This window comes from Anas platyrhynchos, chromosome Z (assembly GCF_047663525.1).
Source record: "Anas platyrhynchos isolate ZD024472 breed Pekin duck chromosome Z, IASCAAS_PekinDuck_T2T, whole genome shotgun sequence".
In the NCBI taxonomy this organism is placed as follows: Eukaryota; Metazoa; Chordata; class Aves; order Anseriformes; family Anatidae; genus Anas; species Anas platyrhynchos.
The window spans coordinates 85,704,622-85,722,246 of record NC_092621.1 but is presented as its reverse complement, the minus strand read 5'-3'; the positions used below and the strand labels follow the sequence as shown (position 1 = coordinate 85,722,246).

General features: G+C 48.0%; 1 protein-coding gene across 7 annotated transcripts in view; it reads right to left on the bottom strand.

The window, feature by feature from the left end:
* The window catches only part of LOC113841751 (adenylate cyclase type 10), a 64,952-nt gene that overhangs the window by 39,776 nt on the left and 7,551 nt on the right, over window positions 1-17,625 (bottom strand). For 3 of the 7 annotated variants that reach the window (XM_072030692.1, XM_072030688.1, XM_072030700.1), the window contains exons 1-3: window positions 16,598-16,715; window positions 5,166-5,309; window positions 3,101-3,219 (exon numbers count right to left, since the gene is read on the bottom strand). Coding sequence is in view for 5 of the 7 variants with exons in the window: in XM_072030688.1 (XP_071886789.1) it covers window positions 3,101-3,216 (116 nt within the window). In the remaining 2 variants the exon portion in view is untranslated. Of the gene's footprint in view, window positions 1-3,100; window positions 3,220-5,165; window positions 5,310-14,291; window positions 14,418-16,597; window positions 16,716-17,625 lie in introns of those variants that run through there. The other 4 variants (XM_072030689.1, XM_072030690.1, XM_072030691.1 and 1 more) reach the window with 4 other exon arrangements.

Here is a 17,625-nt window from a genome sequence, read left to right as displayed (position 1 = left end):
ACCGGCCACAAGGGGAATGGAAGCAAGGGCCAGCGGCCAGCCCAGCAGGGGGCACAGGCAGGTTACCCACCAGCCCGGAGGAGGAAGGTCTCTAGAGCACAAGTCAAGCTGCATCTTTTATAAGGCAGCCCAACTGTCCAAGTGTTTGGGGGTTGGCTCCACCTGCAATGCCTGGTCTGGGGCCAGAAGGCATCAGTCATGACCAGCCAGCTGCAATGACATCCAATTCCCAAGGAACGCTGCTGAACTACAGCATTTCTTGCCAAAGTGAGGAAGAGAAAACAAACAGGCTCCTCGGCCTTTTCCTCAGTGATCCTCGGAGAGCCGCAGTGAGTTATGCAGCTGGAAGTACTGGCAGCCTCTACAAATGTCAAAATCCTGAAACGGATCAAGGAAAAAAAAAATCACAGCAGTCTTATCTGCAGCTTAGTGCACAGAGCTGCACAACAAGGCCAGCAAAGCATAAAACCTGTATTTAAAACATTTTGCCAACTGTAGATCAAAACTATCGTTTCCTATGTCTCCAACAGCACAGATGGTAACTGCTAATAAGAAGGTAATATATTTATACTACCCAGCCACTGGTGCTTGTAATTCTGCATTCAGCCTCATGTGATTAAGCATCTGCAAGGAGTGGTGGGTTTAAAGTAAGAACTGTGTAGATGTTGCTGGATGTTTGTGAACTGCAGTGACATGTAACAGGTAATGACAGAAGTGGATGAGGAAGTCTCCTTTCATCCAACTAACCGGACCTGGCGCAGCTTGCAGCCATGGGAAGGATTGTAGCAGCACAAGCACAGGGTCTGAAAGCGCTGCCAAAGCCGAGGAGAAAGCTTCGTTCAGTGACAGTTCTGGTTTATGTCAAGCTTAAGGTGTACATAAAATGAGCCGTGAGATGAGATGCAAACTGAACCTTAAGTCTTCAAATCCAGAGGTCAGAGATGAGCAGACAGCTGCTGTCCACATGGACAAGTCCAACAACTGCAACCCATTTCACCTACTGAAGGTGAATGAGAAAGTTTTTCGGCACAGTCCTCTGGAAAGCTATTTGCTTGTATTCAGGTTGTTACCATTAGCAAAAAAAGCATTCCAGCACTCAGTATGATTAGAGCTACATGTTTCCAGGATTCTTCTCAAAGTGCCAGATGACACCTCCAGAATGGTGAGTCACGTGGAAGGTAGCACACTTTGCAATTTATCCTAATTTACACTTGTTTGACCTCTCCAGCTCAGCCCCATACTCTAGGTACAGGCTGGGATACTGCTGCTAAAAAATGCCAGAGTTGGGTCATTTTGAAGGGGAACAGCATTAAATGGTCTGCAGTGCAATACTAGGAACAAAACACTATGTTTTGGTGATGTTATTGCTTTCTATTTGCTGTTTATGATGTACCTTCTGTGTAGGGACAGAGGGACACTAATACGCATGGCGGTCTTCCTCCTAGCAGTACAGCCACCACTGCAGAATTAAATGCACTACTGCTAGCTGATACTTGGAAAAAAGGAATAAGCAATACATTTTTTGTTGCAGTCATCAGATTGTTATTACAGGCTCTGAAGAAAAGTGGTAATACTTGCCAGTTGCTGTCCTTTCAAGCCAGGATACAATGAAAGCCCATCAAGAGCACCAATTAACATTCTGGAATAGGCTCCCAAACGCAAACTTAACAGGACAAGTGGTATCTGATGCTTATACTTAATACTAATATGGAAGGCAGCGTCAAAGTGCAGCAGCACTTTTGTGTGGATGCTGTCATTTAAATATTCTCTTGAAACATTTGCATTATTAGAACTTGATGACTGTGAGAGACAGGAAACAGTACTCAGAAACGCAGCTGTTTCAGCATGAAAATACTGGTACATTGGACACCCAGGCTCAGGGATGGAATAGCTGCTGCTGGCAGACAGCCCCCTAGGCTAGACAAATAGCAGAGGACGTGCAGCCCCCATGGTTTGAAATAGCTAGCAAGGCAGAAGCCAAAAGAGCTCAAAGAATACCCTCTGTGTCCTCCCACTCGGTACACTTTCACGTCATTGCTTTTATTTCTGCTGAGCTTCTCAGTCTCACCGATCCCCTCCTGCACTCCCCCAGCCTAGCAAAAAATTTCCTCTGAAATCCAGGCATTATGGTGAGTTAGCAGTGCTAGAGCAGCTGACAGTTCAGATCTAGGCAAAGCTCATTTCCTTCAGAGAAATGACAGTGAAGTAATTCCTTCGAGAAAAGGGTCACTCTACTAGCTAAAATGGAAAATCATTTATTAACTACTGTTTTAGAAAGGCAACAGTTATGAAGTCATCACTTTTCTCTCACTGAGAATGTGAATTGCAGTGTGAAGATAAGACAAAAGATCCAGTTTCAAAGAAAACAACAGAATATTTAGCACCTTGGTGGCTCTGCACAACATGAGGGCCTGTCCATGTGCTCCAAAGCACCACAAGCCAGTCCCAGACAGTGACCTCAAAAGGGAACCATACTGCTGTCAAGTGCTGGCTCTTGCCAACCCTTTCAGAGCAGGGTGCAGAGGGACTTGTGGGCAGTTGATAGAGAAAAGCCCATCTCCTGTCTCCCTGATTTCTCCTTCCACCAGCTGGTCTGAACTTGCTGGGGCCCCAAGATGTGGCTGCAGAGGACCCTGCTCTAGGGAAGGTAGCGCTGGGGAGCCATCACATCTTATTCAGCCTCTAGGAAATACAGTCTCCCATGCACCTACCTCAGGCCCAAGCCATGGGCTCCACAGCTCTCCGAGGAGGAGTGCAGGCAGATGCACGAAGGCAGGGGTGAGCACAGCTCCCTTCCTCACTCCTCCTCCTCCTCCCACTTCCAAGTGGAAAAGGACACAGGAATGACACTGCCCTATGTTTGAGGATAAGGACAGGGACGGAGTGGTGAAGAACAAAGCCCAGCTGGCCCACACAGTTGAGTAGAGCAGGGCACAGGATTAGCACCGTGGACAGACATCCCTCTTACGTAGCTATTGCCCTGTTCCTTGTGTTGCTGTTCACAGTACAGGATTCCTCTCCCCAAGTGCAATAGCACAGAAAGACTGTAATACATGACTAGGCGATCTCCCCCCAAAGCAAAACTGCAACAATATTTTACCTCCAGCAAAACACACATTTGTTGGCACAAGCAAGGCTCGGCGTGGCTTCCATGCAGCGATGGCTCTCAATTCCATAAAATGTGTGCTTGTAGCAGCCGCCTCGGCCTCGAAGCATCGACTGGCAGCAGAAAAAGACACAAATACTGAGAAAGTTAAAACACATTATCTGTAACCAAGCCAAGTGCAAAGATTTAAAGTCTGCTCCCTGGGCATATTTGCAGTTTTCAATCACTAGTAAATTTGGTGTTCAGCCACCTGTGATGGGTACAGCGAGCCAGGTCACAGCTATGCAACAGGTCAGAATAATGACAGATGCAGTCTGTTTTAAGAAATTTTTAGTATGCATATCACCATACAGTCTGTGTAAGTTTCCTCTCACACAGCTTTAAACTTGACACCATAAGTGCCTTGTTTCTGTAAGGATCTATCCAGACAATCAGCATCTTCTCACTTGCAGCACCAAAGCATAACTGTGCTCCACCGAACCTTTTAACTGAACCAGCCAACAGAAGAAAGCAGGTAAAGCCACTTAAGCCATAAGAAATATTATTGCAAGAGCCCAATCAAGAGTAACAAGGATCAATTTAAACGCTGCACTATGAAACACTCAATTCTTTCCATGTGTCTAGTAAAGCATTTCTTCTAGCACTAAATTAAACGAATATCCTGACCTTATAAACCCTCATTCACACCAGTCATTGGCTCCAGCAGCACATTGCACGTTCCTTCACAGAGCTGCAGCAGCCTTCCCACCGGAATTTGTCTCCTATTTAGTATGCAAGTTGCTTGGAGCAAAGACTGTCTTTCATTATCTCAGTTAAATAATAATAAATGAGAAAGGATCTTTACCATTCTCCAGAGAAAATTTGAAATATAACATAATAACTTTTAATCTATCTTCCTCTACCTGAAGTGTCCTAGTGATCCAAGAGAAAGTTTCCACTGAGCACTAGGGAAAGAATAGGTAATGCCTAGCATATGTACAGCATTGCTGGAAGATTAAACACAATAGAAAATATCACTTATTCTACCCATCCCTCAAATGACAGAGGTTTCAGGAGACTCACTAGTTCTAGGACAGCAAGTTGTATTATGGATTTCATAAAACAGGCAAATTGGACCCTGCCTTAAATTTGAAGGGTTTATGCTCTTTTCCAGAATACGACAGACGCAATCATTTTAATCTGAGATATCACTGTGGAACGCTGCTTAATACTATTCCTCGTAGCCCTGGCTCCTTCTCTCCACTGATACAAATCTGGAACAAACTTCCTGAAGACACTCACATATCGGTGTGAATCTGAGTCAAAGCCACTGCCTGTAACCAATTTCAGCTCAATTTATTAGAAGGCTTTATGTTCAATTCCTGCTTAAGCTAAAAATAGTATGGTACTATCTAAGCACACAGAGCTGCTATTTATTTTGTGAAATGGCTTTACAGTGCTGCATTAAATTTCAGTTCTTTAATAAAAGTAGGTTCTCTGGTTTTCTCTCAGTCACAGCATTGATGAAGTCTGACAAGTTTTTCTTTAAACATTTCGTGGCCTTCTCTGACGCTAAAAATGATGGAAGAGAAATATTTGCAAGAGTAAACAGCAGAAGCATCACTGGGATCAGTATGTCTCAAATATTCATGACAATACAACGGTTGGCTCTTTAAGCTGTTCACAAACTGTCTTTTGATAAGACAGTTCATTGATACCAGCCATTTCAATAAAAACCTCACTGCAGCCACCCATTTAGGTGACTACCATTCAAAGAGCTCTTTTCAAAAATAAACAAAGTTAATCATGCAGCAAAAAGAGAGCTGAGAGACCAAGGAACTGATCGCTGCCACAGCTCAAGAATTAGAGATGCGCTGGCATTTTGATGAGATGCTGATTCCTGGTTTATCATCCTGCAAATGCTGAAGGCTTGAGCGCGTTAAAATCAATCTTACTCCTCAAATGTATACCATTACAGGCCAGCTTTCAACTTCAGAATCAGAAAATATGTTTGCATCTACAAAAATTTATAAATAATATCAACACTTTGTATGTCAAATATTGACAAAGAAACAATCACCTTTCACACTGTCTTCCACTCAATCTGCAAGATTTGTAAGTCCTCAGCTCTTGATCTTCTGCTCAGACAGTAAACTCAACACGTCAGGGACATTCTTTGTTCTGCTGAGATGACAGCAGCTGCTGATCCATGGCAGAAGCTCTGCTGCAAGAGAAACATTAGTAAGTGAATATCTGAATAACAAGGTATAAAAGAGATGCTTGGAAGCTGACAGAAATGAGGCATGAGACATTTTGTCTGAACACAAACTGGATCTCTATTCCTCTTCACATTCTCCACTCACTACATTCTCCCTAACAATGATGAAAGGATGGGACCAACATTTGTTGATTTCTCTTTTCCTTCCCCGGAAGCTGTTTTGGCCCCTTTCACTACCCAACCACATAGCAATGGACAGAAAAGAGGGTCATAAAATTCAACCCTTCATTTCTTTCATGAGCATTTTTTTGGCTGCTCTTTCTTATGCAGCACAATCAGAAAGTGATTCTAGCCACACTGCTCCTACACCTGCCTCTGAACAGCATCTTTGAGCTGAAATGAGCATCCTTGCAATCAAACAGTACTTTCTGAAGGAAGAAACAGATTATTGGATAGGAAATCTGGCCTCTTTCCAGATGGGTGACTGGGGAATAATCATAGCACAAGTACAAGCATAGCAGTTCTGCAGCCAGGAAGACATAAATCGGACATTTCAAGCCAAGGCCTAATCATTCATCATCTACACTTAACATCACTCTTTCAGTCAAAATATTTCACCTTCTCTGTCTGTAGGCAGCCCTAGACACTGTTACACGTGTGTCACAGTGTGGCCGCTCCGTCCTCTATCCCTGCCCCTTCTATTTTTCTTCTTTGCAGAAAGGACAGACTTTCCTTTCCATACTTGTGCTGCCCTTCATAAAAAAAAGGATTTCTGGAGGAGGTCTGAGTCCACATGACAAGGACAAAAATCTTGAAGAATGAACATAAACGCTCAGAAACCCTTGATGGAATATAAAAGAAGAAAAAAAAAATCACTCTTCTTCCTGTAAAACATAACGTTTGAGATAGGCGTCTCAAAAGAGAATGCTTTGGCAGTTATTTCTTCAAGCAGTGCAAAACTCAGTGCAGTAGGGTTTGTTTTCTTTCTCAGGGTATCCCCTGGGCACGCAGGCACCTACACGTGCTGTGTGTGACAGGGTTATCCCTTTGCATGTGCAAACCAAGCTTGTGTGACTGGCACCTCCTCTTTGCTTCAAAACATCCCCAGAAGAGCTCTAACCGGAGTCTTTTTCCCACTTGCACCTGCCATTTTGAAACATTTTTGGATCAAGTCCTCAAACACATCATGGAACTGCTTGAGTGGACCAGAATCGTAATACCAAAAGATCCTTAAACTTTGTTAGAGGAAAACAAGACTTAGAGGAAAGCAAAGAGCTGCACAAACAGAAACAGTTGAAATAACCTGTCATAAAACATCTCTAGATGTGGTCCAGCCTTACTGCCACTGACCTGAATCACAGGTCTTCTAGAAGCATCATTCTCAGTGATGACTACAATACAATCAAAATAGTGCACCCTTTCCTTCCCCAGTTCCCAAACCCCAGTACAATAACATATACTGACAAAGAGCTTCTTCGACCTCCCAAGAGGGAGGCTTAAAGAGCTTCTTTAAGGCTTCTTCGACCTCCCAACCTCAGGCCAGCTTCCTAGTCACTCTGCAACAACGCTTGCAGGCAGAGATAATCATGGAAGTACATAGTTCAGGCACCCAAGCTCCAGCTAATACTGTGCAGCCCCGACATGAAGCCTTGCCATGCTGAGCTGAACTGTCTGACCATGGAAGACACTGAAACCTTGCCTCTGGCCACCCTAGCATGCCATGGACCAAATACTAGCAGCAACCTCCACAGCAGCTGGGGTGTTGAAAATACAGGCAAATAAGATTCAATGTCAGTCACTGCCACGATCCAAAGCATAAATACAGCCCTTTGTGTTGGTTCTGTCTATTTTTCATTTAAATCAAATCTCTCTTTTTGTGCATGATCAAAACCTGAACACTAGGTTAGATCTTTAAAAAAAAAAAAAAAAGCTGTATGTTGTCCCTCAGGAGCAGCTCAAAGTTCCTAAAATAACCTCTTGTCCTCTTCCCAATTGTCCTTTATGGGGCTGTTGAGTCTCACAGAAGCTGCAAGACTGCTCCATTCATTGAAGCTAATTAGGCCTCAGCATCTTTTCATATCCTTCGATGGACGGCTAACTTCCTGATCAGATCTCTCGGTCTTCAACGTAATCCTAATGATGTTGAACTTCAGCAGTTCCCCCGGAAAAGGAGCAGAGGTGTCTCTGCCTTGCATGCAGTGCTACGGGGATACTATGCTCTACAGCAGTGAAAGCCACTAGAGAATGAGCTGTGAAAAACCATGACACGGCTGTGCACTTCGAGATGTCTTCTGCTTTTGCCTTCTTGTGGCAGAGACACAAAGTCCACAGTCCTGCTGGTATCCAAACTGCAGCTATTCCTGCTGAAAAGGCTTGTGCAGGAGAATTTTACCTCCAATGTAGCTGGCGACTGATCCTCAGACAGTGCAGTTCGGAGACAAAGCGGGGCTGCTCCCTGCACAGGCTACCCAAACTCATTAAGGCCTGCTATTCCCTAGAGACCAGTCACCTTCTACGTGCTGCCATCACAAGCTCTAAGAAGCAGAAACTGCAGCAGCAGAGCGTTTTCTTGTGCAACGTGGCTGATCTTGGTTTGGAGAACAGCCCAGAAACACTCTAGCTTACAACTCAGCCTCTCTGCTGTCAGGAAGTGTCAGAAAGCCCCAGTTTTCCCACCTGCTTTCAGAGATCAAAAGGACAGTGAATAAAGGGTTCAGCTCAGGTGCTCTTTGAGGTCATCCCCAGGCAATGAACACGTCTGACTCTGGAGGAAGGCTGGGCTCCTACAGGACAGTTTGGGATCCCTCGGGCAAGGGATGGCTCTCCACTCTTGACAGCGTAAGCAGGCGTGGAACCAGGCAGATGCAGGTTCAAGAGAACAGGCAGGTTCTCACACAGCCAAACTCATGTCTCTGTGACCTGCCAGGGTCATGGAGTGGGTCCCCTATGGGGTAGAGAGGTATCAGGGAAACTAGCCATGTCTGTCCTCGATTCTTAAACACTTCTTCTCCTGCATGTGCCATCAGAGGGCAAGCCCGTTCCTTGCTTTCCAGGCAGACAGTAGAAAACTAAGCTAATTCCTGACAAACGTAGTCATTGTGAGCCTGAACTGCATCAGAAGACACTTTTGGGAGGACTGGCTGTCTCTGCAGCAAAGCGTTTGAAGGTCAGCCAGTCCTGACGAGTCACCGGGACAAAACAGTATTTTACAGACATTCCACATACTAGCTTCTAAAGATGTTCTCTGAGATGTGGTCAGAGGAGATAGCTGGTCCAAAGGACCAGGATTAAACCTGCAATGGCAACCTGCACTCCCATCAGAACGTGAGAAAGCCCCAGCCAGGAGGATGATACTAGAGCCCCCTCCCCAGAACATTGTCTCCATTGCACCTGCCAATAAGGGCTTTCCTCTTCTTTGGAGACATTCTACCCACAGCACTGACCCTGCAGTGCTGCTGAGATGCACACACCAAGGATTCAAGCTGTGCCATGAGGCACGACAAGCTGGATGGCACATGAACACAGAGGAAAAGCACATGCCTGCAGCTGCAGCCCAGCAGCCAGCACTCGCCCACTACCTCCCAGGTCCCACATCTCCTGAGACTCTCCTCAGGCTCGCTCCCATGCTAACACAGCAGATACTGACAGGGCAGGCCTCATTCCTCCTCCAGTGGACACGACTTTTACAGAAACCAAAGACTGTTACATCCCCATCACAGCTCCCTTCTTCCACCTCTGTAGTGAGGCAGGTGAAGATTTGAGGAAAAATAAACAGGAGCACACAGGCTGGGGCAAGCTATGCTGCTTTCGTTATTTCAGTGTGATTGAGCTGTTGCTAACAAGTTTTCCACAATCACACAGTTAAGTAACATGCCTTTGGAGAAGAAAAAAAAAGCATAACGGAGGGGAAAGGAGAGGGGAGAGAGTAAAGAATCACCATGGTCATCCTGTCTCATAAGTCAATTCAGTATGAGGAGTAGCTCTCCCCGAGCAGATCTATAACTCTTCCCTGGCTTCCGCTGAAACAAGCTGCATTCACACAGACTTGCCCAGCTCACAGGACAGCCCAAAGAGCCCAAATGCATTGTGGTGTCTCCTGAGGGGCATGGGCCTGCCTGGGGCTCATCCCAAAGAGTCCCTCTCTATGCTCAAAGGGCAGGCAGCCACAAACATCCTTTTCTGTCGGTCCCCTCACCCATGCAGCAGTGCAGATTCTACTCATGAGGAAAACACCCCCATGACACTGTTCAGCGTTGCCAGATGTCTCTAATGGGATTTAGACTATCCTCCACGCCCTTATGTCAGCTACTTTTCCAGTCACCCTGGGGCTCTCATTATAATCGCTTTGGTACCACAGAACAGCCTGCTCTCTTACAAGGACTTTACAACTGAGCTGATGTCCCCCTGACTGTACGACTGTTCCGAGTGTTTTTCCTCAGCTTCCCCATGTCAAAAAAGCTCATCTGGGACAAAGAAATTGAAAAGCTTTGACTTGGTTAAAAGGGGAAGGAACCCTACAGCATCAGTCGGTGGGTCAGCAAGCCCATGGCCTAGCACTGAGGAGCAGGTGACAGTTGCTTTTCTGCTACCAAGAAAGGGATCTAGCACAGTCCACGTGACTTACAGCTTGTGTTAGCAAAATGTCCTCCAAGGTCTGTACACACACCCTTTTACCAAGCTGTTTCTAGAACACCTTAAAAACAACCGGCATTGGGTGTTTGTGTTGGGGTTCTGGGGGAAGGCAGACAACAGTGACGACATGAATTCCTCTTGTGGTCAACCTTCCTCTGAAAGCTGGCAGACGACGCTGATGTGTGCTCTGAACAAGTACAACCCCAGCCTCACTGCTTCCCTGCTCAGGGAGATAACAGGCAGAAGAACAAACGTTGCAAGAAGAATAGGTCTGCGGCATCACAGGACCCTTCCCCTGACAGTGCAGAAGTGTGGACCACATCCCTCCAGCCTGGTCCTGCAGCACACCAGCAGATCCTACATAGTCTATTGTACAGCCTGTGGTTCACCTCCTGCCATGGGCAGCCAAAAAGAGAGCCTGTGCTGCTCCGGAAACATATGGTCTTCTTTGCTAAGCAGCACCAGGCAAGTCTAGCAACAACTAATTCCTGCTCCAATGTGAACAGGCCTTCTTCTTGTGTTCCAGTAGTCACCATTTCTGATTGCAATGCTTTCAGTGGGGGCAAGCAAGCAAGTTCTGGCTCGTCAGGTGTTGTCACTAACCACCTTAGAAAAAAGCACCAATCCAACTTAGTTTTTTTTATATAGCCATCAATGTATCTTGGGCTTCAGGTTTTTGTCTTAACAGAACAAAAGGACTTTTTGCATGAGTGGTACCTCACACCTCAAGGAACGAGACACCACCATCAGCCCACCCACAGAGCCAGGACCAGCCTCTGACCCTGTGGGTCAGGCCCTCACTAGCTGAACGCGTTGCAGCAGCCTAAGGGACTTGTCATTTCTAGTCTGCAGCTAGTAAAGTCATAGTCCTTGACCGGACTCCTCCTCCCACAACATACCATATCCGCCACTTTGAACTGAGGAAAACAAGGCAACATGGTAATGAAGCTCTGAAACATTTCAGGAGGTGCAGTCTGTGTCAGAAACACGATGTGTCCCAGTCATTGCCCCCAAAAAGTGCTTCCAAGTCATAGCATTATTTCCTTCTTGTTTTTCTTCTTGTTTAAAATGGAAAAAAAAAAAAAAACAATATTAGCGCTGGTTTTTTTTTTTTTTTTTTTTTTTTTTTTTTTTAATATCAGGGAGAATTGCCACTTGCCTTTCTGACTCTGTAAAACAAACAAACAAAAAAACAACAGCCAAAAAAAAAAACAACAACACTACTGCCTTTTAATCTTAATGAAAACCCAGGTTTTCACCTAAAAACAGGTGCTGCCAGGAAAACAAACAAACAAACAAAAAAAACAACCAACCAGCCAAAAACAACAACAACAACAAAAAAAACCTGTCCACCTTGAAGTCAAAAGCCTTCACCACAGAAATACCAAGCACTTTGGAAATGCAGGAAAGACAAGAGTTTCTCCTTCAGGCCTTCTTGCTGGTGAACCCTGCCTGATGAATATGCTGCACACAGAAAAGGATTTCCAGGAACATCAGGGATATCTAAAGACACACCACTCATGTTGCCTCTACTTGGATATTCCAAATACCCCTGGAAATCCTATGGTCTTTCTGTTTTCCACAGTGCTGGTCAGCAAGGATCAGGTTTCCCTCAGACTCACTCTGGCTCACCCAGACCACAGCATCTTCACAGGTGCCTGTCACTTGGGACAGAGCTTCTCAGGGCCCCAGATTCACCTTTCAGGTGCTCTTCACAGCGGAACCAGCCTTGCAACATACAATCATAGAAAATCCCGAGTTGGAAGGGACCCATAAGGATCATCAAGTCCAACTCCTGGCACCACACAGGTCTACCCAAAAACTCAGACCGTATGACTAAGAGCACAGTCCCATCGCTTCTTAAATTCTGACAGGCTTGGTGCAGTGACTACTTCCCTGGGGAGCCTGTTCCAGGGCGTGACCACCCTCTTGGTGAAGAACCTCGTCCTGATGTCCAGCCTAAACTTCCCCTGCCTCACCTTAACACCATTCCCGCAGGTCCTTTCACTGGCGATTACGGAGCATAGGTGAGTGCCTGCCTCTGCACTCCCCCTCGCTAGGAAGTTGTACGCTGTGATGAGGTCCCCCCACAGCCTCCTCTTCTCCAGGAGGAACAGGCCAAGCGACCTCAGCCGCTCTTCTTACATCTTCCCCTCTAGTCCCTTCACCATCTTCATCATCCTCCTCTGGACACTCTCCAACAGTGTTGCATCCTTTTTGTACTGTGGTGCCCAGAACTGCACACAGTGCTCGAGGTGAGGCGGGACTAGCACAGAGTAGAGTGGGACAATCACCTCCCTCAACCAACTAGCGATGCCGTGCTTGATACACCCCAGGATACGGTTGGCCTTCCTGGCTGCCAGGGCACGCTGCTGGCTCATATTCAACTTGCTGTCAGCCACAACCCCCAGATCCCTCTCTGCGGGGCTGCTCTCCAGTGTCTCATCGCCCAGTCTGTACGTATAGCCAGGCTTGCCCCATCCTGGGTGCAGGACCCGGCCCTTGCTTTAGTTAAGCTTCATGTGGTTGATGATCGCCCAGCCCTCCAATCTGTCCAGATCTCTCTGGACAGAGATGATTAGCAGATGTGTCCAGTGGAGCAGCACGGCCTGGGGACGAGTTGACCATGGAGGAGAGGAATGTCATGAGACCGCTCAGCCTGCAGACACACCGTCCACTGGCAGAGGTACAGACTCAGCCCTGCTGAGGACCTGTGCAAGGTGGCTCCATGCCCCACCCCGGAGGAGGAACTTATTGCAGCAGAACAGAGGAAGGGACACAGCAGCTATTGACAAGCTGAAAGACGAATCTGAGGGTCCAAATGAGCCATGCCCTCCACAGGAGTTACCTAGAGTAGCCACTGCCCAAGAGGCCCAGAAGAACCACTGCCATTTGGAATCTGTAAGCAAAATCCAAGTAATGCTTGGCAAGATCTGAGGAGGCAGGAGCACTTCTTGCGGTTTGCCTGAGAACAGGCACAAACAGCAAGCTGACAGTGTGCTACCAGATAGTCGTTAACACAGTCCCTCTCATTAGCCTGACCACTCTTACTACTGGTGCCCAGAAGCTGTTACTGAACACAAGCTGTTGGCTGCTGTGCAGCTCAGCCAACCTGCAGGGCCGTGCCAGCTGCTGGCTTTTTGTCGGCAGTCATTTGCAGTACTTTGGACTATACCATTGCACCTTCATACTGCTTTGGTTTAAGAACTTTCTGCAGACCTAAGAGGATTCAAGTCCAAATTAGTTTCAAAATACAAGGTTCTAGACATAGTATGGAAAGAGTTTACGCACCGAATAACAACACTAGCAAAGACCTCACATTCCTGCCTTGCGCGTAGATTCAGAACAGAAGACGAGAGTAGTAAGAATAGTGCCATGGGCCACTACACACAAACCAAAGAAAATTATACATGTTTTTGAGCAAGGGGGAGAAAGGAGAAAAATCAATGCCTCTCTTCCTGTATACCTTTCACTTCTAGAACTAGACTGGTGTGGAAGTGTGTGAAGACTTTGATCCCTTCAGTTATATTTCTCTGGACAAGAACTACCAGCATATAAGGAACTGTTCCCCTTTAATTTCACACAACCACGGAATTGCTCAGGTTGGAAAGGATGTTGGAGGTCATCCAGTCCAACCCTCCTGCCCAGTAGGCTCACCTATAGCACATTGCACAGGATGGCATCTAGATGGGTTTTGAGTATCTCCAGAGAAGGAGACTCCACAACCCCTCTGGGCAACCTGTTCCAGTGCTCCGTCACCCTCACGGTAAAGAAATTTTTCTCATATTCAGCTGGAACTTCCTCTGTTGCAGTTTATGCCCATTGCCTCTCGTCCTGTTGCCAGGCACATCTGAAAAGAAACTGACTCCATCCTCTCAACACCCTCCCCTCAGATATTTATAGAGATATTGATGACGTCTCCCCTTGGTATCCCCTTTTCCAGGCTAAACAGGCCCAGTTCTCTCAGCCTGTCCTTGTGTGACAGGTGCTCCCGTCCTCTAATCATCTTAGCAGCCCTCATCCGAACCCACTCCGGTACTTCTATGTCCCTCTGGTACTGAGGAGCCCAGAACTGGGCACAATACTCCACGTGTGGCCTCAGCAGGGCCAAGCAGCTGGGGAGGATCACCTCTCCTAAGCTGCTGGCAACACTCTTCCAAATGCAGCACCTGAAGTTTGCACAGCATGGAGGGAAATTCACACACACACAAAGCAATCCTGTGCAGAACTCCACGTACTGGCACTGGTCTCCATGTTCTGGTGCAGACCTTGAACCGAGAAACATGCCTCTGAAATTCAGCACTCTGCAGTATTCCCAGGATCTTCCTGTGGTCGCTCATGCAGAAGAAAACTAACCTGATCATGCACAAGCTCAGGGCAGGCAATGTAACAGGTTCTTCCACGTCTGGAGGTGGTCGTCACTTGTGCTTGGGGTTTTATCAAGCTTGAGGACTACATGTTGGGAAACAACTTCTGCATAACCTTTCAGTAAATGATATGAAAGGAAGATTAAAGAAAGGAAAACCACACGCACTTAAAGAACACTGACGTGGGAATGTCGTGCTGCATACAGAGCCGTTCATTTCACAAGCAGCCTAGGAATCCTCTTCAGTTTTAACAGTATCAAGCTCTTTGGAAGCATTACAGCCCAGATGGCTAAGCAGCACTAAACACACCGCCCTCTTTGCTGGCAGTTTGCTTAGAGAGTAATTTACTAAAACTTAGATGGGTGAAGTCACCTAGGGATGGTTAGATACATTAGATAGCACGACGCTTGGAAGCATGTGCCATATGCCTGCTACCAAAGGCTACATTACGGAAGCAAAGGAGTCTCTATGGCAAGCTCCACACTTCACTGCAAGCCCAGCTGCAACTGAATGCTTGCGGTTCTGCTGCCCAGCTGCTCTTCCCCACAGCAGCCATAATTGGCACAGAATGCAGCTGAGAGGCTCTGGTGGAAAAGAATTTCACTTGCTATTCCCTGGAAGTTTTCACTGGCTTCTTTCAAGCCTCCTTTTCTTCCAGAGCACTCCTACCCCAATAGTCAATCTGAGAACCCATCTCCACACTGCCATCTCTACCATCCCCTTTTGCACAATGGGGCCAGCACCTCGTTTTCAGTTATGCCGAGTCCTTGCAGATCGTCCCAGTGCCTCTCCCCCCCCCCCACCTCCAGTCTTCCCACCCAATTCAGTCCCTGAGCTTACTCATCACAGGCAATTCAGGAACAGAGAACTGGACCACAAGTGAAGTGCCTCTCTAGTTGATGTCAGGTAAAATGTACACAGAGAGAAAAGTTCCGCTTTGCAGGCTTCTAGATTTTTTTTCCCAGCTTTGATTTTTATCAGGTTGTATGACAGCCTTCTCAACATTTCATGATTTGCCTTGTTACAGATCACCCAATATGGGAGTGGGAACTGCAACAAAGGAAAAGTGGAGAAAATGGTTCACTGAGGGCTTCGTATCTCACATCACTACACTTCATCTCCAGTTCTGCAGATTCTTCTGCATCGGTAGGACTGCTCCTCCAGGAGGAGACCCTTGTAGCTAACACACTTCCTGGTATTTCTGGTCTTACAGCCCCTTTAGACCATTGGTCCGATATATATCTCACAAACAGGGAAGTCTGGAACCCAAATCTGCCACGAAGGAGAAACCTCAGATAGTTGCCCATTGCTTTAGTTACAATCACCTTCAACAAAAGAGCCACAAAGCACACAGAGCGTTATCAAAAACACAGAAGGCAGAGATCAACACCTACATCCAGAACAGGTTTCTCAGGTGGAATGTGGCAGGTGCGTTTCAGTGCTTAGATAGCCACCGTAAGCACATACAAGTGGAGCAAATCCGACCAAAATCCATAGCACCTACCAGACAAACACGCACAGGGTGTCTGATCCTACCTACTGTCCCCTGCAGAGTTCTGATTTCTGCATGTCATCAGACCCACACAGACCCTGCCTCTGCACAGCAACACCAGTGCCCTTGGTCATGAAGAACCCCTCTGGAAACCAGTTTACCCACCACTCACATGTTGAAGCCGCTTTGACTTCAGCTCCCTCAACCTCAGGTAAAATTGCTCCCGTCATATTTTCCCATTGCGGTTAAAAAGCCGGTATCACGCACTGAATTCTACAGCTGGAAGCCTTCTTTGAGAAGAGGGGAGCATCTAGAGCTTCTTCCCACGCAAAGGAAAATCAGCCCACAGCATTTGGTGCGAGAGCGAGATCAGGCCAGGAACAACCAAACAAGTCACACGCAGACAGCCACGCAACGTTCAAGGTCGTTAGCATTTCATTCAGACTGACGGAACACAAAGAGCTGCCATGCAGGTAGGCACGCATTTTTTGGCTAAGAGAGAAGAGCAGGACGCGAGACCACACCCCAGAGCCGCTGCTTTTCTGCTGGACCCGACGCAAAGCGGGGCAACCTCTCCCGCTTTGTCCTGGGCTGACCACTGCCAGCAAAGCCCCCGCCGTGGCTCTCGCGCCTCAGCCGGCAGCTTTGGGCCGGGCAGCACCGAAGCCAACCGAGCACGTCGGGAGGACACCGGGAGAAGCCCGGGAGAAGCCGCGGCAGCGCCGCGCTGCCCTCGCCCCCCCCCCGCGCCCCTGCCTTGCAGCCGCGGCTCGGGCGGCGCCGCTGGGAGCGGAGCTCGTTACCTGCTGCGCGGAGGCGAGCGCAGAGCCGCCGGCGACAGCGGGACAGGCGCGGCCTCTGCCCGGAAAGGCGGAGCCGGGGCGGGGGTGCTGGGGGCGGTGGGGGCAGGGGGCACCGCCCCCGGCCCGCCCCGCGCAGGAGGGCGCAGCGGGGGTCCCGGCGGCCCTCGGCTCCGCGCCGCCCCCTCCCGTCCCTCTTCCTCGCCGCCGCTGCGCCCTGCTCGGTCCCGCTGCCTGCCCCTTCGGGGGCGGCTGTCCCGCTCTCTCGCCCCCCGCAGGTCTCCTCCGCGCAACCTCCGCTGTTTCGGAGAGGCTCTTTCTGACTGTGCGCCGCGTCTCCGGGCAAGTCTCGGGCTTGCTCAGTCTCTGCAATGTCTTGAGGAAGACAAGTCCGGAATCCTTACAGAGGTGAATGCGCTGCAACTCTTTGCCCCGGGTAAAAGCAGCAGCGAGACTGGGAATGCGTTCCCCAAAGGCAGACACAAAACACATTTACACAACATACCTCAGCGAGATGAAAAGAGATGCATGAAGCACCCGCAGAAACACAAACAGCACCAACGGTCTCATCCTGTTCTCGCTGGATGCTTGGCATGAAGGTCCATTACTGAGAAAACGATGTATGGATAGATATATATACGTACGCACACATGCATGCAGATATGTGTGTTAGAAGTAGAACACTTCACTTGGATGGGACCTTCAAAGATCATTGAGTCCAGATGCCTGACCTCTTTCAGGGCTAGCCAAAAGTTAGAGCAGTTATTGAGGGCGCTGTCCAAATGCCTGTTGAATCCTGACGTGCAACCACCTCCCTAGGAAGCCTGTTCCAGCGTCTGACTGCTCTCATGGGAAAGAAATGTTTTCTGACGTCTGGTCTCAGCCTGCCCCGGCGCAGCTCTGTGCCATTACCGCGTCTCGCCATCAGCTACAGGGAGCAGAGGCAGGCACCTCCCTCTGCGCTTCCCCCCTCCTCTGGAAGTTGCAGAGCGCAAAGTCACCCCTCAGCCGCTTTTTCTCCAAGCTAGAAA